Source organism: Argiope bruennichi, chromosome 1, assembly GCF_947563725.1.
Source record: "Argiope bruennichi chromosome 1, qqArgBrue1.1, whole genome shotgun sequence".
In the NCBI taxonomy this organism is placed as follows: Eukaryota; Metazoa; Arthropoda; class Arachnida; order Araneae; family Araneidae; genus Argiope; species Argiope bruennichi.
Genome location: NC_079151.1, coordinates 53,311,514 through 53,339,372, shown reverse-complemented (window position 1 = coordinate 53,339,372; position 27,859 = coordinate 53,311,514). Strand labels below are relative to the sequence as shown.

At 29.5% G+C, this 27,859-nt stretch overlaps 1 protein-coding gene across 1 annotated transcript; it reads left to right on the top strand.

Annotated features, from left to right (window-relative positions):
- On the top strand, window positions 1-27,677 carry LOC129981261 (nose resistant to fluoxetine protein 6-like). Its single transcript, XM_056092034.1, has 13 exons — window positions 1-97; window positions 1,495-1,579; window positions 2,657-2,841; window positions 5,735-5,911; window positions 7,645-7,741; window positions 10,097-10,189; window positions 12,083-12,245; window positions 13,881-13,960; window positions 15,232-15,378; window positions 16,867-16,987; window positions 22,222-22,396; window positions 24,802-24,968; window positions 27,456-27,677. The coding sequence occupies exons 1-13, from the start codon at window positions 22-24 to the stop codon at window positions 27,579-27,581; spliced, it is 1,692 nt and encodes a 563-aa protein (XP_055948009.1). The 5' UTR covers window positions 1-21; the 3' UTR covers window positions 27,582-27,677.
- The last annotated feature ends 182 nt before the right edge of the window (window positions 27,678-27,859 follow it).

The window sequence follows — 27,859 nt, the reverse complement described above, 5'->3', positions numbered from 1 at the left end:
TTTGTCGTTATAGATTTGAAAATGAATTTTAAAGAGGATTCACAGAGAGCGTCAGCATGGCAGGCAAATCTTCCTAGTATGTTAGGCGTATTGGCTGGTAAGAATTTTTAGAGATTCTATGTTTTGAACTACAAATTCTAATTATAAATAATTGCTGAAAAGATAAAAGATTAAAACTCGTATTTTTTTTTATTAGTATCTGAAGTTCTGAACGGAAAAGAAATTTTGAAATGGAGCTTTTGAATCAATAAATTGCTTCAAATTTTCATTCATAGAGCATACATGTTTGTATGCACAATGTAATATTACCCAAGAAAAAAAGATAAATTTTGAACAGTGATTTGCTATTATCTATATTATAAGAGTGTAAAATTAAAGTGCAAAAGCGATAAACGTTATTTTATATTTTAAAACACTTAAAATCTCTAATTCGCATGAAAAACTTGTAATATTTTTTAATGAAAGAAAGGTATCTTTTAATAAACAAAGCAGAATAAAAGAAGTCGGCTAATTCTTTCTTTCTATTGAATAAGCTAAAATACACATAGAAATATGTTATATCCGAAGATGGAGATCTCAAATCTCATAAGCTCTTAAAAACTCATTTTCGTTTTTCGTACGTGTACTAATTATCTAAAAATTCAGGAGCAAAGTGCTAGTAACAAAGTAAAAGTTTCACTTGTTTTAAGGATGATGAAATAACATAGGATGCAAATAAGGATGATTATCAAAGAAGGTGGAGCATGAATTTAATTGTCGACTACTATTAATGCTGAAAAGAAACTTACTACAAATTCACCAGAAAAAAAAGGAAAAGAAGCTTCTAGAAAATAAGAAACCGCTATTTGGAATTCTAACTTTTTTCATCAATTCATTTAACCTTTAAATCGGGATGTGGCAGACGATAAATATAAAGCATATATTTATGATATAATCAAATAACAATAAAAATGTAGAAAATATTTTGATTTGAATTGTTTTCTCAAAAATATGAAAATGTTTCGTGTAAAGACCATACGAGATACAAAAAAAGTATTTGATTTTTATATTCAGTACCGAAAATTATATAAAAATTGTATCAAAATTAAAACTATTTTTAAAAGATAATTTTTAGCAGACATATACTGGATGGATGTAATTCAAAGTCTATTCCTTTCTTAATTTAGAGAAGTAGATTGGAGATAAGAAAAGGTGATAGATTTCTTTATTATTTTTCAAAATCTAGGAAAGTCTTTTTTATTTTTATAGGACAGTCATTATCTCTTAGCTAAGATTCCTTGAAAAATCTAATTTTTTAGTTGTATAGTCTCAAAAATTGCTGAAATAAATAAAATTTTGTGAAGGCAAGATTTTTATAGCAAAGGAAAATTGTCTGAAATTAATGGCTAATAATTACTATGTTATAATAAAAATAAATATTTTATGCTGTTGCAATACCTTATTTTTCTTTTATTGATTATAAATTGATTTTCGATTTATCACACAAATTTACAGATAAATGGGAAGAGGCAGCTAATATTTCCATTAACCAAAGCCAACAAGTGCCGAAGAAACTAACTACAGAAGCTCTCTGTGTTTTGTGCGTATTCATTTTGTTCATAGTTTTTGATTCATTCAGCTTATGATGTAAGAAACTTGAAAACATTCGCTAATAAAATAGAAAGATAAGATAATAACGACAAATGAATTTATAAATTTTTTAAAAAGAAATTAAGATCGTGTGAAGATTTTTTTGGATTTATTCATGCCAAAAATGTTAAAAAGAGTCAAGATACCTTATAAAATTTATTACACATTGAACATTTGATACATGGGTATAAATTTCCAATGCTTCAAAGCTCCAAAGGCCCATTTAAGATGTGGAGAGAAATATATTCTGAATATCATTCAGCATAATTTGGAAGTATATTTAATTTGAATTTCAAAAATAGGACTATTGCTATACTCGTCTGTACTTCAGAACAATTGTATGAAGTCAGTATTAGAAGCAGCAGGCAACTTGAACTTTCGTTTGCATTGCTTTTTGAAACTTATTAGGATATATACTAGCTTTATCTTCAAAAGTATTTTGTTAAACTGTGCATAATGTGACATTTGACAAATGCCATAAATCACTGTGAAATTTAATAAAGTTACTGACTCTAATTTCCCGTGCAACAATGCCACATTATTTGAAGTATCCCCCCAAAATATCTAAATTTTCCTCAAGAATTTAAAATTTTTTAACATTTTAATATATTATATATAAGTATATATCTGACTGTTTTATACAATTAAAAGTCATTTTGCCATTTATGTTTATTTTCAGAATAATTCCAGATCAAACAATACAACTCTCCAATCAATGGTTCAACACTATGTTATACCAAGTGATTTAATAAAATACCACTCTCCAAGAGATTTTAAAAAATATTTAAAAATAAAATTGTAAAATATATAGTAAATGTAAAACTAATCTGAGCTTAATTCAGAAGTCCCACAAAATAATGAACCTATAAATGAAATCATAAGGAACTAATGCCAAAATTCGATGAAAGGTACAAGACTCCTTCTTACAATCCGTTTTCTTAAATGCTGAAAAACCTCTGCCCAGATTATTTCTGTTTATATTTCCGTTTACTTCCGCAACTTTAAAATGGGATTTCATTTTGTTTAGGTGCGGAATTCTCCTGTTTGTAATACCATCTGTAATCGGAAGTGCCATCAATGCTTTCGAATCTTTTTGTGGTGCATCCCCGAAGAAAAAGAGTTCAACAAACGGGAAGGACCAAAGGAATGATGCAAATGGTGAAACGAATTCTACAACGGAAACAGAGGAAGATGAGTCTTCCACAATTTCAGGTAGAAATTAATACATCAGGTTTCATATATATTAGATGGTGAGGTTAAACAATACATTACAGAGTGTGGAAGAGACATTATTATGAAGGAGAAAAGTTATACTTTCTCTTTTACCGTTCGAAAAAAAAAAATGCTTTTTCGATATTCTTTTATAAGAAAAACGGTATTTTTATTTCTCATGAAACTTAAATTTTAGTATAAAAAGTGGAATTTTAATACCGATCAATACATCACTTCAACCGCCAGGTATGCATGTTCACTGCATAAATGAGTTTTTTTTTCATAACTAAAAATTTAATAATTGAACTGAAAATTTATAAAAACATAGATGTCATCAGATTTATTATTTAATTACTTTGATATAGGTATTTAATTGAAAACGACTGGAAGATGTAAAAGGAAAAAATATATAATTTTCTTTATGCATTAATTTTATAGGACAGAGAAAAAATATTGGGTAAAAAAGGTTTTTAAGTTAAACTTTAAACATCAAAAAATTTATTTTAAATATTAAAATAATGCATCAATTTATTTTCAAAATGGTAAGTCTTCAGATTTCATTGGGAAAAACATAACTAATGTCAAGAAAGGCTTCAGGAAAAAAATTAAAAAATAATAAATAACATTTGAAAAGTTAAAGTATTGTTTAGGCGTAAGATATTTGAAAAATATTTGAAGCTTAACTTAGGAAAAACACTTTAAGAAAAATCTATCATTTTAATATTCATAGTGTAAGACAAAGAAAGCATTTTTAATATTAATAAAGGAATTAAAGAACATTAAAAATACAGTAACATAAAAATATTAATAAAGAATGAATTAATAATATTAATAAAATAATAAATAGATAAAAAATGAATGAAAAGACAAACAACTTAAGAAGTTAGTAAAAATTCCAAAAGAGGCATTTTCTGGAATGTTTGAAGAGATGGTAATGCAGGAAGTTCGGATGTAGAAACCTTTTAATTAAAAGAAAGAATCGATTCTTGTAACATAAAGTATTTATTCTTGTTTTTAAGACAATAAAGAGAAAAATTTGGCATGAGTATTTTTATAGAAAAGAAGATTTAGGCATATTCTGAATTCTGCTGTACTTAATAAAAGACCAAAATTTTGTTTGCTATTGGTGAAATTTCTAATTATAATGAAAGATGTGTATATGTGTTGGCGTACATCACACGCGGAACGTCATTTGACTTAGAACTATAAAATTCGGCATAAATATATTTTAGAAGGTGAAAACATGTACCTGGCAATGATTTGTTTATAAAACTTTAATTAACAAAAAAAATCAAAAGAAGCTTTGTTGTTTTTCCGTGATAATATCCGAAAAATGCAATTAAAAATGTCATTTTTAATTTTAAAATGATGCAAACAATGCCTTTTTGACTACATAATTAAAATGAACAGTACAATTTTCTTCCCGTTTTTTTAATTGGAAAAAATATGTTTTCCATAATTTTTATTAATTTTTTTCATTGTTGCAATTAAATTTTAACCATTTTCATTGCTTTCTTAAATATTTAAATATTTGGGAAACCAAGCTTCACTCTGCAGGGGGTTTTGTTTTCCGAAGTATGACAGTCCTGGGGCTGGGAGCATTTTCCCAAATATTTTCTTGAGATGAGCCTTGGCTGCGTGTATTAATATGAAATGCCTTTCTCAATGTCTTCCCGGGCATTGTAAAGTGCACATGGTGGCTACAAATACACATTATAAGAAAACCGAATGAATTCCTTGATCTAACCAAAGAAAAATTCCCAATTCGGTAATGTTACTTGCACGACAAGTTGATTGGTTAACACAATACTTGCATTTGCTATTACATGTGGCTCTAACGTATTCGGCTTCGGATAATGTCATATAGCGCCATCTCACAAAATTTTGAAGTTCCAATAGGTTATCTTCGTATGGCAACAATGCAAGTACCACAAAAATTAACGAGATGGCGCTATATGGCATTGTCAGCATGAGAGCAGATGGGAAAGAGCTCTAATAATTAGTTGTAAAAAAATTTCTTTTTTGTGTGTGTAAAATAAGCGTTTTTTTTTCATTAAAGACATCTATATAGACAAAACTAAAAAGCAAAAATCAGGACTCGAACCGATGAGCAACAACACATGCGTCGTTCCTGTTGTTCTGATCACTTCGAAGCGGAAGTTGAATATACTTATTCTAGCAGTTAGTTATAAAAAAACTGCTTGTAAGCGCGGCTTTTCAGGGAAGACACTTATTTAGGTAATCTAAAAGAGCAAAACCTTATTTAAATATAAAATTTGATCCAAATCATAGATAGAACCGTTTCGGAGATACACGAAATAAATAAATTTATATATACACAAGAATTGCTCGTTTAAAGTTATAAGACAGTGAGATTTAGTTTCACCGATGAAAGAGTCGTGGAAAAACTCTACTTGCTATCTGCTTAGCTTATAATGTAGCCAGCAAAGGAAATCTCAGTACGGCGGGAAACACCCATGCAATTAAAACTTGAAAGCCCAAATAATTACGATTATGATGTTGCTATGACGCCATTGGACTCAACTTCATATGAAATGTTCAGTATGCAATTAGGAGAACAATGAAAGGCAATTAAAACATCAAGGCTTTAATATCGCAATTTGATATTTTAAAATATTTTGTTTAAGGAGCGATGAACAAAAAAAGTAAAAATATATCCATTAAGTTTCCCTGATCACTCCGCCGCCATTGCAGATAATGTATCGCTGTTAATGTTTGTTTATTTCAACAATTTTCGTAGTTTTTGCTGAACAATTATTAAATCTGATTTTGCAACTTATTTTACATTTTTTCCTCACCAAATTTCTCCGATTTTTTATTCAACATATATTAATCTCATAATTACACAATTAATCAAAACTTCTCTTTTCAGTTTGGAGTGGAAGTAGCAGAAAATTTTTTGATTGTTTCTGCGTTCAGACGAATGCAAGAAAAATACTGAGTACTTTTTCTAACCATGGGCATCTGGATTACATAGACGGAATACGAGCCATAATTTTTCTTTGGATTTTTATGGCACATTTTTTCTTCTTTTATGTTCGAACAACAAGTAAGTACGTTTTTCTAAGTTTCATGGACTGTTTGGAAATTTTTATAAATTTAAAAGCGTTTCTTTTCAACTTTTAATCCATAATTTAAATCTACATTCATCATTTAAAGGAAAGTGGTGGCCTTACCTTTTTTCTTGCAGTTCTCTTTTGTGATTCTTATGGCAAAGTCGTAAGCACAATAAAATTTAACCATGTGTAACCTGCAAAGTAAAATACTTATTGTAAATTATCATTGAATTCTTTATTAAAAAAATACTCAAAAATAAATTATCATTGAGTGCTTTATTAGTTATAAAATTTTCTAAATAATATTGAAATATGTAATAAAAACAAACAAAATCATAATCAACTTTACATATTAGTAGGAATTTTAATTTAAATCTTAATAATGTAAGTCTTTACATACTTTTCTTTTTTTCTTTGGCGACAATTTTATATTCATTTGCAAATGTATAGTAAAAGACACAAATTATTTTTACGTTTCTAATACTTTAAGCATGCATTGAATATTCCTGATCGCCAAATATTTTTTATTACATGCCAAAAATTACATTTTTTGGCATGTAAATTTTGGAGATCGTTTTAACGTTTGAGGATCGTTTTTCAAAGTTGAAAATGATACAAAAATAATTGTTAACTTGGAAAATTAAGAACATTATCATTTATTCACAATATTCAGTATTAATTAAGACCAATTTCAGTTCAATTATTTTTAGACGAATCCTGCAATAATTCGTTTTTGAAACTGCAATTTTAATATTAACAGTAACATTTTACATAAATAAACACTTATACATGATCGTATTACAAAAGTGAAATCAAAAATCAATTTTTACAAGTTGCAACTATTGCGTAGACTAGATATAATAATACAAAAAAGACCATGCAATGCAAATATTACTTGATTTTGATCAGTGATTTAAATATTTATTCTTGTAACAAAATAATTATTAAACAATTAAGAGAAAAATTTGTACACAAGTGATTTAAAAATATAAAGCCCTCTTTGTTAATTGCTCTATTCTGAGTAATTAAAAAAATCAAGTGAAAAATAACACAAAACGAACTAAATGAGGCGGAAGAAATCAAATGAAAGAGAAATATAATTTTATTTTAAAATAAAGGGAAAATTACACGCAACACATGGACATGTACTGTAAGCCAGGAGGACACTATCGTCTTTCTTTAGAAATGATTATAAACAGTATTAAAAATATGTAAGCTAAAAAATATATATAACGTATCTTTTTAAAAAGCAAAGTTATAGAATCGAATAAAAATTCATAACTTATTAATTATGCGGAAAAAAAGATGAAATCCTAAATAAAAACAAAATTTGCATGAACTGTCATTAGATTTGGATGTAGAGATTTCTATTTATTTATGCTATTTGCAAATATTCTTTAGTTTTTTTGAAAATTCTACCTAACAATCATAAAATAAAAAAGTTCTGATAAAAATAATCTGAAAGTATAATTTTGAATAACAGAGCATATTATACATCATCTTGTGTTTGAGCGCCACAGCTGTTTTTTGTGTAGCCTCGAACTCAAAAGGTTCATAAGGTTCATTATTTTATTATATTGCAGGCGTTATCAGAATTAGAAATATTCTTCTTCAGAGAAATGCTTAATATATCAGATAATTATTCTATAATCTGTTGTTTGTTTTTCATATGCTATGATTTAAATTTATTTAGCTATGTTTATAACATGATTTTAAACATTTCCAGAAAATCCAAATAAGCATGTTAAGGCCCTATTAAAAATGCCGATTGCTACAATTGGTGCGAATGCAGTTTTTGGAATAGACACTTTTATTATACTTAGGTAACTGTTATTCTTTGATTAATTACACATTTTTAAAAGTGTTTAATACATTGAATAAACTATTAAAATAGTTTTACTTAATGAATTTCAAAAGACAGCTTTATATGTTTTAAGAATGCCACAAACGATTTATAAAGATACTGTACGTTTCTAGGTAAAACAAGAGATGAAAAATATCGAAAACATACAAAATTATCCAACTTTTTTTAAAAAAAAACTAAACCTAGCTTTCAACGTGCACTACAGTTCTTAACATCTTCTACGTCACACATCCTTTGTATGAACGCACAGCGTTGAATTTTGTATCCTTCTTTTATTCTAAGGATTTACGAAAACTCTGAGACGAATCTAATTAATTAGTATACCAAAAATATATCTTTTAGATGGAAAATATATTCAAATAAATTTTATGTACGTAAAGTGCTTATCTGAAACTTAAATATTAATGGATTCAGAAGATCCAAAAATTTTCATATTCTTATACTTTCTTATTATTTACTTGATTAATATCCTGTTTATAAAGATAAAATTCGGCAATCAATTGTTTACTCCCATTCTAATATTCTGAGGAATCTGAGATTTTGTAAACTTTTTTAGTAAACTCAGTAAAATTTAACTATTTGAGTATTTTAATAGCTTAATTATAAGCGAATTCTCCCTTGATTAAATTAAATTTTTATTCTGTTCCCGTGGTTCCACTTGGTAATGAGTTCGTGTAACAATATATTTCAAGATTAAGAAGTAGAAAATGATACAAAAATATGCTGTTCACTATACTATACTCTTTTATTTTGTATTAATTATTACTGATTATTCATGATATAGTCGGTATATTTTCCAGATGGAAGAGAGTAATGAATGGAAACGCTATTAAAAACCCAAAGAGTAATCAACCGAATTTAATGAATTTCATTCAGCTACTTAAGATTTCAAAATGTGCAGATAAAAAGTCGACTTTTATGGTTTCTAATTTTACATAAGAAGAGATTAATGATTTAAATGATTACATAAATTTGAAATTATGGAAATTGTATAAATGCGTTGATTATATAAGTGAGGGAAAAAATGATAAACAGCTTCTGTAATGTAAAAAAAAACGAGATCTCCTTCCAAAGAATTTGTTAAATATTTCTGTATGTGATTTCGTAAGAATCAATAAAATTTAAGAATTACTCTACCCTGAATTATGACGCAATTTACCTCTATATATCAAACACTTTTATCTCTCTCTCAATTTTATCTCTATTTTCTCACACAAATAGGATGCTTAAATAATTCATTTGAAATATAATCAGAAAAATATATTAAATATTATCTGTTGGAAAATATGATAATAGCTTTTCGATAACAGCCATTTGGAAAAATATATTTTTAAACTCATTGTTTTACCTTTGATTATAATATCATCACAATGAAAACTCTCCCTTTTCTCATTCTGCAAATTGTTCTGTTCTGTTCAAAAAAATTTTTTTGCAGTTCTTACACTAAATAAGAGTGTATACTATACCTAAAGAGTACATATGTAAAATAATATTACATACTACACGTACACATATGGAAAATAAGAGTACATACTACGCCTTATCTGCCACATCAGAAAAACTGGGATAAAAATACGATTATAGTGACAATTCAATGCAGTTTATGCTGTACTAAAAGTATTAACCATATGTAATACCTAGAAATTCTCTGAAAATATAATATCAGAATAATAAACTGTAATACGTAGAACTCGCATTTGGTGTAATATTCATATAAGAACTGGAAAGGTGGACAAAAGTTTGGAAATTACGTTTGATGATGCAAAAAGGATCTTACTGAAATAATCTCACACAAATATTTTTAAAAGATTTCAACATTTGTGAATACTGAGTTGAAATTTTTGTTAACAACTTCGTTCTTTCTTTGAAAAAAGAATTTATTTACAAAACAAACACTGCTCTTTCTATTTGATTCTATTAATTATTCCTTATTCATTCATTTATTATTTATTCATTTATACACTGCCAAGAAAACCTCGATAGTTGACATTTCATTCATTCAAAATGAAAATCTTTTTCCATACTCTTAATCTAAACTCTTAAATAGATTGAGAACAAAATTCATCTACTTTCTCATCTTTCTTCTTCAATACAATTCGATTTTTGATATTTTTTATATTCAGGAAAATTTTTAAAAAATCATTCACTTTTTCCTAATTTCAATAAAATACAAATATAATGTGCTTATCATCATTCTTAGAAAACTGATAAATATGCTTGATTTAGAAATAGAATTTATACTTGATAGAAAGAAGATAAAATACATATTCGTATAAAATAAATAAAATTAATATTTTGCATTTCTTTCATTTAGTGGATTTTTAACCGGATATTTATTTTTCGATTACTATGAGAAACATAATGGAAAGATACCATGGATTTCATTTTACGCTATCAGGTTTTTAAGGTACGTATATATTTGGCTATTCCAAAATTTCTTTATGATTGAATTTCTTTCTTTTATTTTCAGAGTGTTATAAATTAAGAGCCTTAGGTTTTATTTTTAAATATAGAAATTAGACAACCAAGTTTCACAAAATTTCAAGCAATTGTCTTGAACTATCGGTTTATGCAAAGAGTAACTTTTAAATAGTGGAGTTTAAAAAAAATAAGAGTATTTCAGTATTTTATCTTGAAACTGCATTTAGAAATTATATTATATGTTTATATTTTTGGTCATTACTTCCGATTATGATTTATGAAGGTTTTTGTAAGAAAATTCTACCAAAGATTTAAATTTGGAAAAATAGCATTATGCCATTATAAAAATCAGTAGAATTTCCCCAAAAATAGTTTTGAATACAGAATTGAGATTGTATAAAGAAACTTGTTCAAACATTAAAAATATTTTTTTAAAAAAAAAATTCATAATTTCTGCAAAAATACACTTTTTAACTTAGTTACAGAATTTGATTTAAGTGGCATTTTTGAAATTCTATATAAATGCGCGTTATACAGAAGAAAATAGTTCATGAAAGTTTTATAAGAATGTCTGCATTATCTTATGAAAAATTAAAATTTCTCGAAGAAAAAAAAAAAAAAAAAGAGGGTCGCTGAAGGATGTTTATAGATTCTTTTCTATTAGTCAAAATCAGGAAGAAAAAATATCCTCTTTCCAAAATTAATATTCTACGGTTTCAGATATATTGATGAATTTTTACCAAATATTCTTTCAAGCAAATATGATTTTTATCTAAGCATTTGAACCCAAATTAATAGCATTTTACATAAATGCAGAAATTGGATTTCCAATTTCATACATTCCCTCCCCTGATATAGCAATATATCCAGGAACGATCTTAGATGCCTTGGTTTAGATAGGTCGATCAAACACTTTATCCAATAAGATTGCTGCAATTTATTTTTTGTCTGTATTTTTACACTTTTATTGACAATTCAACTTAATTATTTAATCACCGAGTACAAAAAAAAAGTGTGAGTTTTTTTTAAATATAAAATTTTATCTTTTACGCACATTATTGTCTGGTGTACATACTTGTGCTACGATTTTATTTCTGTATCTTTATTCATTATTTCTGTATCTTTATTCATTATTAAAAACAAAATTGATAAGATTGTATAAAGAAACTTGTTCAAACATTAAAAAAATTATTTTTTTAAATTTCAAAATTTCTCCAAAAATACACTTTTTAACTTAGTCATAGAATTTAAGTGACATTTTTGGAATTCTACATAAGTACGTGTTATGTGGAAGAAATAATTCATGAAAGTTTTATAGCAATGCCTGCATTATCTTAAGAAAAATTTAAATTTCTCGTAAAAAAGGAAGTTTGCTGAAAGATGTTTATAGATACTTTTCTATTAGTCAAAATCAGGAAGAAAAAATTCTTTTTCTTAAATTAATATTCTATGGTTTCAGATATATTGATCAATTTTTTACCAAATATTCTTTCAAGTATATAAGATTTTTATCGAAGCATTTGAACACAAATTAATAGCATTTTACATAAATGCAGAAATCGGATTTCCAAATTCACACACTCCCTCGCCTGATATAGCAATATATCTAGGAATAATCTAAGATGCTTTGGTTTAGATAGGCCAATCAAAAACTTTATCCAGTAAGATTGCTGCAATGTATTTTTTGTCTGTATTTTGACACTGTTCATGACAATTCAATTAGATTATTTGATCACCGAGTACAAAAAGAAAATGTGTGAGTGCTTTTTTAAATATAAAATTTTATCTTTTACGCACATTATTGTCTGGTGTACATACTTATGCCACGATTATTTTTTTTGTTGTCTTTATTCATTCCTTAAATTAATTTTTTTCACAGGGTCACACCATTGTACTTGGTGGTGCTTGGATTCTATTCCACTCTCTTTACTTACATTAGTTCTAGTCCAGTATGGCCAACTTATAATACAAATCCCGTTTGCAGAGAAAGTTGGATCTGGAATGTGTTTTACATAAATAATTTCCTTACAAACTACAAACAGGTATTTCAATATTTCTTCACTGTTAAAAGTTTGTCAATAAGTTTCGTTTATTTATAGCTAATTGGCACTAGAGCCCTTGCAATACAATGTACAAAACTGTTATGAGTAGAAGCAAAACAATTGTATTAAAATAGAATAAAAATTGATTTTTTTTTCTTATGAAATTTTTCTAAAAGTTCTTTTTTGAGAAATTTACATCGCAGCCTATAAGATTTTTTCATAGATCAGTGATTTTAATAGACTAATATTTAAATTATATGTTTGCCTTGATTCAAATTCAAGAAATTCGACAATATTTTTAAGATATTGGGCTTCTAAATATGTGGATTGAATAATAAATTCGGTTCACAGATAAAAACAATTATTTATCAACTGAAATGATTCTGTGTTTTGTATTAGAAATTACCAAATTTTTTTCCAAATTATTCGAATTATGAATTTTTATAAATTTATTGTAAATGAACAATTGTAAAATCTTTTAGACACTCCGTATCTATTTGAAAAAAAAAATTGTCCATAGTTATCTAAAATTCACAGTTCAATAGAAATGTGGTATAGCTCTCAAAATTCTTGAGAACAATTTATTTATTTTATACTTTGAAGAAATTTACGATATTTGCCTTTTTGTTAAGCTTAGTCGATGTTAGAGAAAATCAACGAACAAGAACAACATCCATCTTGAACCATACGTTATTAAAAATAATGTATGGTTAAAGATGGATGCTACGTGTTATCTATTTATACTTGCACAATCACATAAAGCCCAACTGTGTGTGTCTGTTTGTCATTAACAGTATACCTTAATACCTTGATACGGTATAAAAAGCATTCGAACTTCAAAAAAAAAATCAATAAGAAACTGATCTGGCATATTTATTTCACTAATAGATTTATCTAACTTTATCCTTTTGGTGTCAGATTTCAGATTTTGCTTAACAAAAGCTGTAATTTCAGATTAGATAAAAAACTTCGTAACGAATTGAATTCGAAGTAAATGAAACAGATAACATATCCCACTGAATAAAAGGTGGCTTGGAGAGGAAAGATATACTCTAATCGGTCAACTAAATCTCCATGGAAAGATGATCATAGCTAAAGTGCGCCTTATAAAAGATTAAAAATCACGTGCACTGAAGTGTTTTTGAATTTGATTTGCAAAGCAAATGTAAAGATACAAAAATTAAGATAAGATTTGGAACTCTTGTACCAAAATATCGGATAGTGATAATCCTGTAGGAGTATTTCGATACCTTTATTTGTTTTTAAAATTTGTTCTGAATTAAAGAGTTGTTATCATATCTTAGCAACATTGTATTTAATATTGTTACAAAGCGCATGCATATAAATAAAATGATTAAAACAAAGATAATCGTTATTATAAAAAACACCCTTAAAACGTTTTATTTAAAAAGATTAAAGAAAAGAGTATAATTCCGGATAACAAAAACAACGATGCGTTTGTTGCAAATATATGTTTTAAGAGCTACATTTTTTAGCAATTAACTAAATCAAAAGCTAAATAAATCATACTATAAACGACGTTATTTTAGCACCATCCATGTAAATGTTTTGATCTTTGTTTCCTATATTTTGAGCTCAATTTCCTAATTTTCGGTTTGAATTTATTCTTTTTAGTGTTTGAACATGACTTGGTTCCTCGCATGCCTTATGCAACTGTACGTAATTAGTCCTTTATTCATGATTCCTTTAAAAAGGTGAGAATCTCTTCAATGATTCTATTTAAGAAACATTTGAAATAACTCGAAAATTCGAAGGCATTCAGTAAATGATGAAACTACTAAACCGTCTGAGATTCAAAAATAGTTGAATACACTTCTCAACAACACAGATGGATAAAAATTGTTTTTGAGTAAAATTTTTTATAAAAGATTCTTGGAAATGTGTTTTGTTTAATGACAATAGGATGGAACGAAAAACTGTATAAAAGAGATATTTCTATTTTTTCGTGCGTTTTTTTATCTGTTATTTGAGGGGTTGGGGTGTATGAAATGCCCGAATAAGTTTGCTCACTGAATATTTTTTCTGCCAATCCATTATAAGTATAAGTCATGATTTTCATATTTTTTTCGCCAGATTTTACAATGATGTATACAAATACCAATAAAGTGAAACTAAAAGTTTCGTAAAAGTAAGGCTAACTTCGTCATTCCTAAGAATCTGTATTCTCAAGACGTATATACAACATGGCGCATTTCGTAATTTGTATTATGAAAAATAAAAAGGAAAACACATTTTAAAAATGGTCTTTATGACCGACAGAAGTAAAATCTTGAAAATATTTGTACTTCTAGTCACTAGATCATATAAAAAATTTCATTTTTCCAAGTCGTTTGAAATGTGAATAATGGCATTCGCTTATAAGCAAATATATAAATGAGTATGTAGAGAATCAATTTATGATCGGTCTTTATTTAAACACAAGAAATTTAATGACAAAATACACAACTATAATTTTAATCACGAAAATTGTATAAATCTTTTTTATCTATTTAGCTTATTGAATATTTGAGGTACTATGTATACAAATCGACAGACCAACAAATATAATTTCTGAACTGGTTTTTTTAGCTCCTAAAATCTCCATTCCTCAATGACGATTTTTTTTGTCATAACAATGTATTATATTTGCATACTAGAAAAAAAAAGAGTAAAAATTTGACTTAGCATGCTTAATAATGAAGTATCTGAAAGAAAAAAAAATAATAGTATGCTAAGTTATGGTGATAAAAATTCAAGTTACAGATTTTTTCGGAACAAAAAATCTGCAGGGTAGAGCGATAATAATGAGTCTTGTTATATTAAATCCTCATATGAATCTAAAATATACGCAAGTGTTTAGATTAGCAATAATACTTTAACATCCAAGTTTTTAAATATAGCTTATAAGTTTCTGTTTATGAAGCAGAATGACTGTTTTTAATTTATTCATTTTTCTTATTTTTTTTTATCTCGTTTTACATTTCAGATGGCCCAGATTTGGACACGTCTTGTCAGTCGTCACCATCTGCATTTCATGTTATGCATCTGTTATTATAACCAAAAAGCATAATTTATTTGGGACTTTGCCCAAAATTACAAACGAAACGAATGCTGTTGATGAAATAAATAAGCGGTAAGTCATTTAAGATTAAAAAAAATGCCAGTGGGGAGGATTTATCAAAATTTATTATTTATTTTTTCTTCACAAGTCAATTTTGAACAATAAAATCGGTTTTGGAAAGAGCGTACGCTGTTCTGAAAAAATTTCAATGCACTTCAATGTTTCTATACATTCGGTTTCTAAAAAGTGAGATCGCAATGTTGAAAAATGTGGGAAACCCTGCTCCGTATGCAATTAACCGATTACTCTGATTCTTTCTTTACATTCATAATAATTACATGAGGTAAAATGAAACTTCAATTTTTTCCGATTTAAACAAATGTCTGTTAAAATCAAAATGAAACGAAAAGACAAATTAAAAAAATATTAATGTATGACATACTGTAACTCCATTTTTGTATATTTGAATTCGTCACAGCAATCCGTTTTCAATTTCCCTAAAAGATATAAACCAAACAGCGTAATCAACATGATCGAGTTGGTTGACCCTTAACGAGATTGAAACTGTAAATTTAGTTCATATTAATTCAGCAAATTACGGAAACGCTTGTTTAAAAATAATTACTTAGAAATTTCAGTGGAAATACTCCGATTGAATAAAGGAAAATATTGCATAATTTAGCGATCTCGTAAAAATCTATCAGTGAGGATATTTTGAAGATTATTCCGCTCACTCTCTAAAAGAAATTATCTGGACGTGTGATGATAAATCGAATCAAACTTTTGGAACATCACTAATTTAAGGTTTATAAATTGAAAGGTTTATAATTGAATTCCATTCGTTAGTATATTGAAGAAGCACAGACAATGAAAAACCAGCAAATTCATTTTAAAGACATTTATTTCTTTTATGTCTAGAAGAATTCCAAACATAAAATGTCTCAATGTAACTAATTTTTAGAATGGTACATTGAGTTGCTAGTATCATTTAAGCAGAAGAAAGCAGATTGCAAGCCGAATTTGGAAGTCTTATTCTTCAGATAGCTACTTACAGTTTTACAAAAGTGGTCGGAACAGCAAATTATATTTCATTTTAGATGCCTAAAGTACATAAAGTGGGTTTCTGTTTATAATTGAATGTTAATGAAGCAATTTTTGTGAACATATCGAATATTAATATTATAATTTTTTTGTTATAGCATGCCTTTACTTGAAAAGGAAATAAATATTTTTGTTAATGATTCGTTATTCTAAAAATCAGATGGTAGACTCATTTGAACAAGATTTAATCAATATTTCAATTTGTGAAAATTCCTAAACGTTTTTCCATCACAGATTTAACACTTAATAACAAAAGGGAAACAGCTGCTACCCTGGTTATAATAACAAAAAAATTTTGGCATGTTTGAATGAAATTTAGTCAGCAAAATAGTTTACACAGCTGCGCATTTTTATTCGAAATTAACAACAACTTTTTTCAAAAATTCATACTTATATACTATATGCAGAGCCCGGATAACAAATTTCCAATTTCAAGACACATTTCCTATTTTTTTTCAGGACGTGGCAGAAGGCTGATGAATTGTATATGAAACCTTACATCAAATTAACACCATATTTAGTTGGAATGCTACTTGGATATAATTTACACAACAGAAATCTTTCCAAAAAGGACAGCTGGGTAATTAAACATTTCTTCTTTTACTTTTGTTGATTATTCAAAATAATTTTCTATTGTAAAAAGTTTATAATTTCATTTTTTCTGATTTAATGACTGTCTGCCTTTTGTGACTGGATTATTAGCATTTGTTTATTCATAAGTAATTTATTTTAATTGCTTATATTTAAATTTAGTGAAAACTAGTTATATTTAAATTCAATAAAATCACTTAGACTTTATTTCACGTGCAGATATCCTTCAAATTTTCAGACATTAAAACAATATTATCGCAATAATCTTAAATATGCTCTGTTCATTGGGCACATGAATCTTCTTAATGAAACTAGTCCCATGACATCACAGTGCTGTTAAAAATGTATTTGTACAGTTTATTTATCTTCGAACTTACTGATATTATTAAAAAATGTACAAATTCTATTTATACTCATCTTGCAAACTATACAAATATTAAACATTTTAGTGCCATTTTCTTCCTTAGCTTGCAACAATGAAAGAAAATTCAACCATTAAATATTTGATGAAAAAATGAAAGCTATTTGAATCTCAGAAAATCTATTAAGAAAATGAATATAAAAATAATTTAAAAATCGGCAAAATGTATGAGCAATTTGAGCGAAGAAATGGAATGATCCAAGCTTATGGGATACTCTTCAAGTGTGCAATTTTATTTAAGAATCCAGTAGTGTATGTGGAAGGAGGAAGAAAGCTGCGGCATCACAATCCCTCCCATCGTACGATAAATAGGATGGCCATCTTTTATATGCTATATCAGAATATTGCTATTGAATTCTAAAAATAATCTCCCATTACGGCTCAACACCTTTTATACAAGGTACACCTCGTCTATAAAATGAACGACAAAATTGCTGACTCGATTCCACAAAAATCTGTACTCTAAAAAATTGCTGTACGCAGTAACATGCGGGAACCTACTTTCTTACCCCGTATTTTCTCGTCCACATGCTCATAGTAGAGAAAAATATAGCCTAACCTCAGAGGAGCTACCCTCTCTCTGCAGTAGTCTCCGGTAAATTAAATGAACCGCATTGTTCATGCTAGTGCTCTAGTAGGAATGAACGCTGAATACCTAATGGATAACTGGCCATTGTACTACCCTTCCGTAGAACGTACGTCCAATCACCGGTTTGGAAGTAACCAACTCTACATCACTACCTTATACTCCAGGAGAGCGATAATCAACCAATATACTTAAGGCATCTCATATCCATTTTAGAGGGTATACCGATGGACAAGCAGTAGAGTGCGTTTCATGATAGGTGCAATGAAATTTACCAGAGAACTTGAATTCTACATGATTGACTATTATTAGCAACGAATCAAGTTTATTGCCTGAAATCTAATATATAAAATCTCATGTCACGTTGTTTGTGTTCGAACTCTTCCGAAACTGCTCGACCGATTTTCATGAAATTATTTTATGTGTATTTGGTAGGTATGAGAATAGGTTGTAAAGTATATTTCATAACGCTAGGTAATTAGGGTGTTCCTATCCACGTTCACCGTACGCTGATGAGATCAACGATTGCTTGAAATCATCGCCACTGTGGTGTAATATTGAAAAAGTCCAGCTAAAAATAAACACGCGCGTCCAAATGCTACAAGTTCCGTCTGCTGACACATTCTCGGACCAATTGTTAGATATCGGTGATTGAAAAGTTGCTGTCTATGAAAATACTGGATGTATAAAATTGCCTACTAATTTCTGCACTATCGTTTATTCTCAAAATGCTCTCATTGACCGTATATTTCCCGATGTACGCACATAATACATAAATCATGCGTGGCTGGAGGAAAGAGCCATTTTGGCAGCAGAAAATGTGGACGTCGACGATTTAAACTCCAAGATACAGCAGTCGTTGCCAGGCGACTTGGTATCATACAAAATGATCGATACAGTTTGCAATGCTAACGAAGCTGTAAATTATCCAACAGAGTTTTTGAACTCTGTTGGATTTGCCAGGCATGTCAGCACACCTTCTACGACTGAAAGATGGATCTCCGGCTATTTTACTTCGGAATTTGAACCCACCATAGCTGTGCAATGACACGTGATTGGTCATTAAAAAATTGATGAAAAATGTTATCAAAGCCACCATTTTGAATGGTAAATTCCGAACCGAAATTGTTTTGCTGCCACGAATTCCAATGATTTTCACAGACGTGCCAATCGAATTCAAACGCGTTCAATTTCCTATTAGATTCGCATTCGCAGTGACAATCAATAAGTCGCAAGGCCAAACGATGTCTCTTTACGGCTTAGATTTGGGCACATCATGTTTTTCACACCTGGAAGGTTCTCGCGTGGGCAAACTATCGAGCTTATTTGTGTTGGCTAAAGACGGACTAAGAAAAAAATATCGTACTCTCAATTGCTCTTCGAAAGGAATACTGATTTTCTTTATTTCATTTTTATACTTTAGGACAAAAAATATATTACTTTTTTCACTTTACGTTTAACTTTTAAGAGATCAAACAATGTATATGTTCGTTATGTTAATGAAATACATTGTATTGAGAAAATGAATGGTTGGTGTTTTTTAGTTTTTATCGGCGATCATCGTCTAAAGTGCTCCATTTCTCTTTCTGTCATAGATCCCATCCCTACACACTTACAATGCATTCGTTAACAACTAAAATATTCAATAGAAATTATTTATAAGGCGGAACAATGTTTGACGGGTCAGCTAGTAACTTTATAATTTTCATAAACGCTGATGTTTTGAAATTTCATTCTTTATTCTGGTATGCTCATTCTTTATAACTGTCAAATAGACTGCAACTTTTCTCTCTAGGAAACTGATATTTTAAAGAATTCTGGTAACCCCGATTAATCCCTTAAGAAATTTTAAAATTACACAGTGGCAGATTTAGACATTTTCTGATCTTAGGCAGCACACATTATGAGGCCCCTAATTTAATAAATTGACACTTTCATTTCTGGTTTTAGCAATTTTTTAACTTAATCAAAATATTACATTATTTTAGATTAATTTTTATTTCAGTAATATTAACTTATGAATCTCCATGCTTTCATACTTTTTTTAAAAAATTTATTACTCATCGTTTTTGGTGATCAGCTAGTTTATCGGCTTTACGAAGATTTAAAATTAAATCTCTTATGCTTACTTGTTCTTAATATATTTTTCAGCAAAACATTTGAAGAACAAATTTTAATAGGTATGTAATTCATATTATTTTCAAAAGGGCTAGATAATTATATTCATTATGCTATGAGAGTCTGTACCGTTATTCCACCAAAGATTTGAACTTTAATCTTAAATGGCAAATGAATAAACTTTGACTAATCTATTAGTATATGAGCTGTATTAAAGCTTGTTTTAAAAAAATATAAGGATACAAAAACAGAGCTATTCGTCTTTGAAGTTTAGCGTATTGTGTTGAATACATTTCATGATTTACGCAATATGCCGGATGATAATTATTGAAATTTCACTGATTTAATAGAATATTCTGTGTACAACAATAATAAACTAATTTACAAGCTAAAAGAACAGCCATAGGACAAAATGGGTGACCTTTAAGGATTTATTGTTATACACACTTCTAAAATTTAATTATAATTGTAATTTCCATCGTAAGTTTTGCATACGCTATAGGTCATATCATGAATATAATCATGATCAAAATCATTATATAAGTAAATACTGCGTTGATTGATTGAATTGGAAAATCTGGAACATTTAGCAACAAAGGCAGCCATCCTCTAATGCTAGAGTGTCAAAGTTAATAAATATCATAATACTTCAATGAACGAAGAAACATTTGAAGGGCCGGATTCGCGTCCCTTAGGTTGCGAATTCGAACCCCGCCGGCCGAAGAATCACCGCGTGCTTGGTGGCTGACGCACGTTAAATCTGTCGTGGTCACAAAGTCCTCCATGTCGATAGTAATACCACTGGGGGTACTGGATCAGGGATGATCGTTCTCTGATTCGGGTCTAAATTACGATCTGTGGCTGAATGAATGAAATGCGTGAATGAAGTCCGCCCCGTAAAAAGGGTTGTGACGTGTGGGTAGCTAAGTCGTTCTCTTGGCCCTAGTTGGTGCTACTTTAGAAACAAGGAGCGCTTACCCCTCAGGCTTAAATCGACTGTCTTCGAACAGCGGACTTGTCCATGGCAAGTGCCATAAGAAACAACAACAACAGAAACATTTGAAGAAAGCATTTATGAAAAACCGTTTCTTAGATCAGAAATTTTAGGGAAGAAATTTCTTGAAGATTGGAAGAGAATTTGTTCCAAAGGTATGTTGTTTGAGTTAAATAGTGCAAATAGTGAGAAAATGTCCAATATCATTTTCTTGGTTACAGGAGATAAAGTCGGGATTGTTATAGGTCCGAATTTATTTAGGAGAGTAGGGTGATTATCATCCTGGTAATTAAGCTTTCTGTTATCACATGTTCTGTTCCATTTTTAAACCATGAGGTGAGGGAAAGAATAGATGGAATATCGTCTAGAACTTCTTGGTACTTGCTATTTCGATTCATTTGATGCACATTTTGAAGCGAGTATTTTTGATAATAAAAGATGAAATGTTTACCAGCAATCCACTCAAAGTATGGGTACGACGCCGTGACTGTTTTTGCGAGCTAATCCGCATTTTCATTCCAAGTAATGTTTGAATGCTAATGGGTAGCCACGCACGGCCAACACATGGGAATTTTGGCTGTCCATGAGAAGCAAGAAGCAAACAGAGCGGCAACAGCTTCTCATGGAGAGCTCCCTCGCTTAAATTCGAGGGATAGAACGATAAATGGAATTGATAACAGTGAAGGGGAGAGAAATCTGGGAAGGAGGAAAGACTTCTGGGAACTTCGGGATTGGGACACCCGTACCCCACTGAAGAAGATGGGCCTCCTGAGGGGAATACTGTGTTTATAATATTATAATAATTAAGTTAAAAGACTTACGCTTACAGGGGTATTGCAATTACACATAACAAGGTGTTATTATTATCTGAATATTTTTCTATTCACCGAATTTAATTGTAAAATCATTTTAATGCACTTTCTTGCAGCCTCCTTCAATTCAGCGGCCTAAATATATGTTTAGGAACCTTATTTCATAAGATGCTACATAATTGTAAGTCAAGTTATTTAAAAACAATATGGAATCTAATCTATAATATGGATTTTGTTTTCCATTCTTCTAGTTTAAATTAATTGGTATTAAATATCTTTTTTTCATCTACAGTTGACATTGTCATTTGGATGGATTATGTTTGCTTTCCTGTTGTGGATCTGCTTTCTCGCCTTCGATGGACGAGATGAATCTCTTTGGGAAACTGCTGTCTATAATGGTGTTAAAACTCTCTTATTTTCTTTAGCGTTTTCTTGGCTTATTTTCGTTTGCACTACGCAGCAAGGAGGTAAGTGACATTCAAAATTTTCTGCTTTCTTGAAAATTTTAATAATAAGCATTGATTAGATTTTGTGAACAATTTTTAAGCAATTTGAAGTTATACAATAAAACAGGAGAAGTAAGAAAGCACTGGCTAAATAATTTATAAAATTAATGCCACCTCTGCTTCCTTTTGGTATGTTTTACTTTTATTGTTTTACAATGCAATATAATAGATCCGATATATGAATTTATATTAATACGGCTGTCTATAATGGTATTAAGAATATTTTTCCTGTTTCTTTTCATGGTTTATTTTTTCAATAAGAAGGTTAACTTCTTTCAAGTTTTACTCTTCTCGTTTTCCAAGAAATTTTAATAATAATCTTTCGTTAGGTTATTGCACGCCATCTATATTGAGTGACTAAAAAATTAGAGACATCCTCTAATAACGATTTTAGTCCTCTTTTAGCTCTGTTCATAAGAAATATTCTTTTTTGACATCGATTCAACAAGTTGTTGATACCAATGCTAAGGAATGTTGGCCCATGATGATATAATTGTTGCTTTCACTTGTGTCAAATGAGCAGTGGTGTTTCCAAGCTTAGAGCTGATATTTCGATTTTGAGCCACAAATGCTTCATAAGATAGTGGTCAGGTGATTTAGTTTCCCATCGAAGCAGATTAAACTTTGATTGATGTTATCAAAACACTTTATGACTCATTTAGCATTGTGACAAAACGCACTGGCCAGCTGAAAATGACTATTTCTGTAAAGAAACAATAGAGCTATACAATTCGCGTCATCCACTATGATACGATATGCTGTTCAGAGTTTTCTCCACAGATATCAAGGAACCCAATAAATTTTAGGAAAACATTCCCCGCTCGTAATTTCATTATCAGCAGCCTGAAATACTGCCATTTGGCAGGAAAGTTCTATTAATTCGTGTTGTTGGCGCCATGTGTTGATCCAGCCAATTGTATAATGGACCAGAAAGCGAGATGTATCGAACATAGAATCCAAATATCAAGTGACCAATTTCGGCTCTTCTGGTTCCACCACATATTTCTTTTCTGGTCTTTTAATATTACCAAAAGAGTTTTTGATGATTTCGTACTGCTAAAAAAGGCCATCCTTTACCAAGTCCGTCCGTCTTGTGCGTTGAGATATGCTTTATGATGCACTTGAATATTGCTTCAATCTGTCGTGTTGCTACCCCTCTGTTCTTTTGAACTATGAGTGTTACTTGCCTTTCACTTCCTTCTTCACCAAGTTTTTTTTCAATCAAAATAAATCTTACCACTTGAAGTTTTTTTTTTTTTTTTTTTTTTTTGTAACTACTAATATTGGAACACCTAACATACTATTGCGAAAGAATATCCTAAAAGAGTCATCATTTTAGAAAGTAGTAGCTCTTCGTGCGCATACAATCACCTGTCGTTCAATGTTATTTACATGTTTCGTCTTGCCCATTATGACATTAATTTCCTTGATAATTATGCTAAGAATCCCTAGATAAGATTCTTTAAGAATATTGCGTCATTAAACGTCATTGTTTGTTTGGTTGACTTTTCAGTAAGGGATGTCTCTATTGTTTCGGGTACTCAGTATATAAGGAATTCAAAATTCTAAAATGAAATAAAGACGTTAGTCATTTGTTAATAAATAATCTGAAATGCTTGCCAGGTGCTAATAGAACATCTGCAGGTGTTATCTGCATTTAGGTATCCTTTCTTTCTTGCTTGTTTCACAATCCAATATAATTAATACGGTATATTTGATATTGAATACAAATGGCAAATTATTTTTCATTCCTTAAAATGTTTCAATAGTTATTGATATACATTTTTTATTTACTATTTCTATCAAAATGTTATACAAAAATAATAAGTTTAAAACTATTTGTTTTGGAACTTAGTTATATAATTTATTTTGATTTTTAATAATTGGACATTGAATCTAAAAAACTGAAATAGTTAACTAATTTTTAATTATTTTTATTACATGTCTTCCACTTTCTTCTCTTATTTATTACTTCACCATTCATACATTTGTTACAGATCAAAAATTTAAAAACTTTCAACTTCGTTTTTTTTTAAAGCACACTTTACGTTCCATACAAGTTGTTTTTACATAAGTATAAAAGTTATATGGATTAAGAACATTCATTACCTAAACAAAAGGAACAGCGAAATGTATTGTGTTGTGATCTTATACAAATCTTCCAATTTTTAAAACTATATTTGATTGTTGAAATCTCCAACAATTTTAAAGCAAGCATTTTTAATGCTATATGCCAGAATATATGTGTTGATTTTTTCATTATGTATTAATATATAGTTTCTTTAAAAATTAAAAGATTCTTATTTCATTAATTTATAAAATTTTACAAATAAAAAAGCAGTTAAAAAAAGTGTTTTTTTTTTCAGGATTTTTTGGCAGATTTTTTTCTCGACCGATTTTTAAGCCATTTTCTCGACTATCTTTCAGTGCCTACCTCACACAAATTATAGTGTTTGAATGGAATTTTTTAAGTTATGAAGTATTTTTGAATGAATCTTTCTTTTACGAAGGCATTTTTTCCGACTTGTCCTGGGTTTGTATAAATTTGTTCTATAATATAATTGACATTCATATGTGTTCCATTTTAAAATAATAAAATCATTAGAATGAATTTTAAGTAATAATATTAAGTTTTGAATCAATATGAAAAATGCAAAATGAGCACTAAAGGATGCCTTGTTTAAATAGTTATAACTTTAGTTTCAAAAGCACTACTAAAACGTTTACACTAATTGCAATAAAGCAAAGTGCATGGTAAGGCATACGGCAGGTCTCTGAGAGGCAAGTCGGATCACGGGTCAAAATAATGGTGAGCAGCCCCCCCTCCCTCTATACTAATATCTCCATTCTTGTCCTTTCCAACCCTCTCTTTATTTCAAAGAAATATTGAATGTTTGTTTTTATGTATGACAAACGCATTATTCTAAGAAATATTGCCTTACAATTAATGTCATTAATTTGATGGAAAAGGCGATTATCTCATGCACCTAGAGATTAAAAAAAAATTATATATGAGAGAAAAAATTTAAGTAAACTGTCTTTCTTGGAATTTTATAGAATATCAGATACAGTTTGTGATATTTTTATCAACTAAAAGTGGATAAATATATTTTTGGCTTAAAATTTACGAAATGGTCTTGCAAATTCTGTCGCACAATTTTCTGTTTCTCAATAAGGACAGTCTTTAGCACTTTATTTTCGTAGGAGGTCTTGGCCAAGTATTCTCTAATTTTTCTGCATTCCATACCCGGTCAATTGAATTCAGATCGAATGATCATTCTGACCATTCGACACGATTCATTTCCTGCTGCATAAAGCAGCCTCCCACAAGACGAGTTCTTTGAAATGGAGTGTCAATTCTCATTAAATCGAACGCCGGGTATCTAAACATATGGTAAAACAAAAGCCGGCAAGAATCTATTCTTTGAATCCTCTACCCATCAAATTATCATTCTGGAAAATATGCAGGTATTTACATCCAATCTGTATTTACTTGTGCTCAAAGTATCAGTTTATAATTCTGATTTTTTTAAATTTAAGAGTGTCTCTCATATCGTGTTAACTAGGCACAAACTGAATCTTGAGTCGTCCGTAGGTAGTAAATTCATGTCATTTTAAGTTATTTCCAAATATGATGTTCACTTTATATTTCTTACAATTTAGGGATTTCTGTGGTTGTTTGATTCTTATGATGAAGGTTGTTTAATTCGTGCAGTTTGTATCAACATTCGAGGGATGTCTAAAACGTATTCGGACAAGAAAAATACATTACTTATGTGAAGAAATCGGAATCCTTATCCCGTTCAAAGTAGGCCCCTTGCGCCTTCACATACTTAGCCCACCAATCCTTCCACTGAAGAAAAAACTCCTGGAAGCTTCTTTTGGATTAGTATTCATCACTGTTGTCACGTTATGCATTATTTCTTTTCTACTTTCAAAACGTGGTATATTCAACGGCACCTTCAATTTCGGAAACAACCAGAAGTCGCAAGGAGCCATATCTGGAGAAAAGGGAGGTTGGGAGACGATTGGAATATTACTGGTCCAAATTCGACTGTTTCACAGAGAAAGTCAGGATCAGTCGTGACGAATGAATCGGAGCATTGTCATAATACAAATGCCAATTTTTCGTCGGTCAAAGATCAAATCTTTTACGCCGAACTGCATCGTCTAGTTGGCGGAGAACTTGTTGATATTACTCTTTTGTCACTATTTGTCCTTCCGGTGCGTATTCATGATCGTCTCCACTGGCGGACATTTTTCAATAGGGTTAACCATTCATTCATTTGTGTTACCCCATAGCATCGTCTCCAAATACTTGCAGAATCTTACGAATTGTTCCGCTTTGAGAATCACCAACATTTTGACAAAATTTGATGCTGTTTTTTTTGCTTAACTCGTTCAGTCATCTTCAGGGAAATTAAAAATCCGACGAATACTTATAACAGCACCTTATTCAGCGTCCAGCAGGCAGCTACTGGCACATCGAATATGGAGAAGTATACACAAAATATTTTCTTTCACAGTGCATAGTGGTTCCGTTTTACCATATGCCGGAAAATTGAAGGTCGGATACTTTTTAGACAGCCCTCGTATACCGCCCTTGAGATATGAAAAAAAAAATATCTTTGCTATTAAGTGTTTTTTTTTTCACGTTCAGGTTCGAAAATTTATAATTATCGACTTCCGCTGACATGTAAAATTATATTCAGAATTCTTATGACTTGGCCTTAAAGTTGTTTTGCCTAAAAATCTTTTTCTTTCATTGTTTCTGATTCCACTCACGAATTTAGAAGATTTTAATTAGATTTTACTCTAAGTAGAAGAATAATATGACCTCTTAATTTTGTGGAGTAATTATTTTGAGTTACCTGAATTGTGACTTAATTTTATTAATTGTTTAAAATAATTATGAATTTTCTAATTTATGCAAAATAAGAGCTATTTTTGCATTCATTTATATTTTTGTGTGGTATTATTTTTTGATAGGTAATAATGAAAACTGTTCCCCTTATTTCAGGCGCTACTTTTGGGGCGTATGTTTCTGTGGACATTAGTTACTGCATTTGCAGTGTCTTTGCTGTTCGAGTATCCTGTAATAAGATTATTGCATACGTACTTAGCTGGAAAGGAAAAAACGTCGTGATTTTCGCCTTGAAACTGGATTTATTATTGTTTCTTTTATTGACTACTTTAAGACATTGTACTTTTTTATATTGTGTAATAAATGTAAATATAAAAATTTTTCCAACTCAAAATTTTCTATTCCTGGGGAAGCATCAATTTTGAAAACCGTAAACAAAGTAACCATGAAAGAAAAAAATATTAATCATAGTAAACTAACCATGAATAAAGAAAGAATCTTGGAGGAAAAAAAAACAGGTTTGGGATAAATATAATTCTTTTGAATTTAAATCAACCATA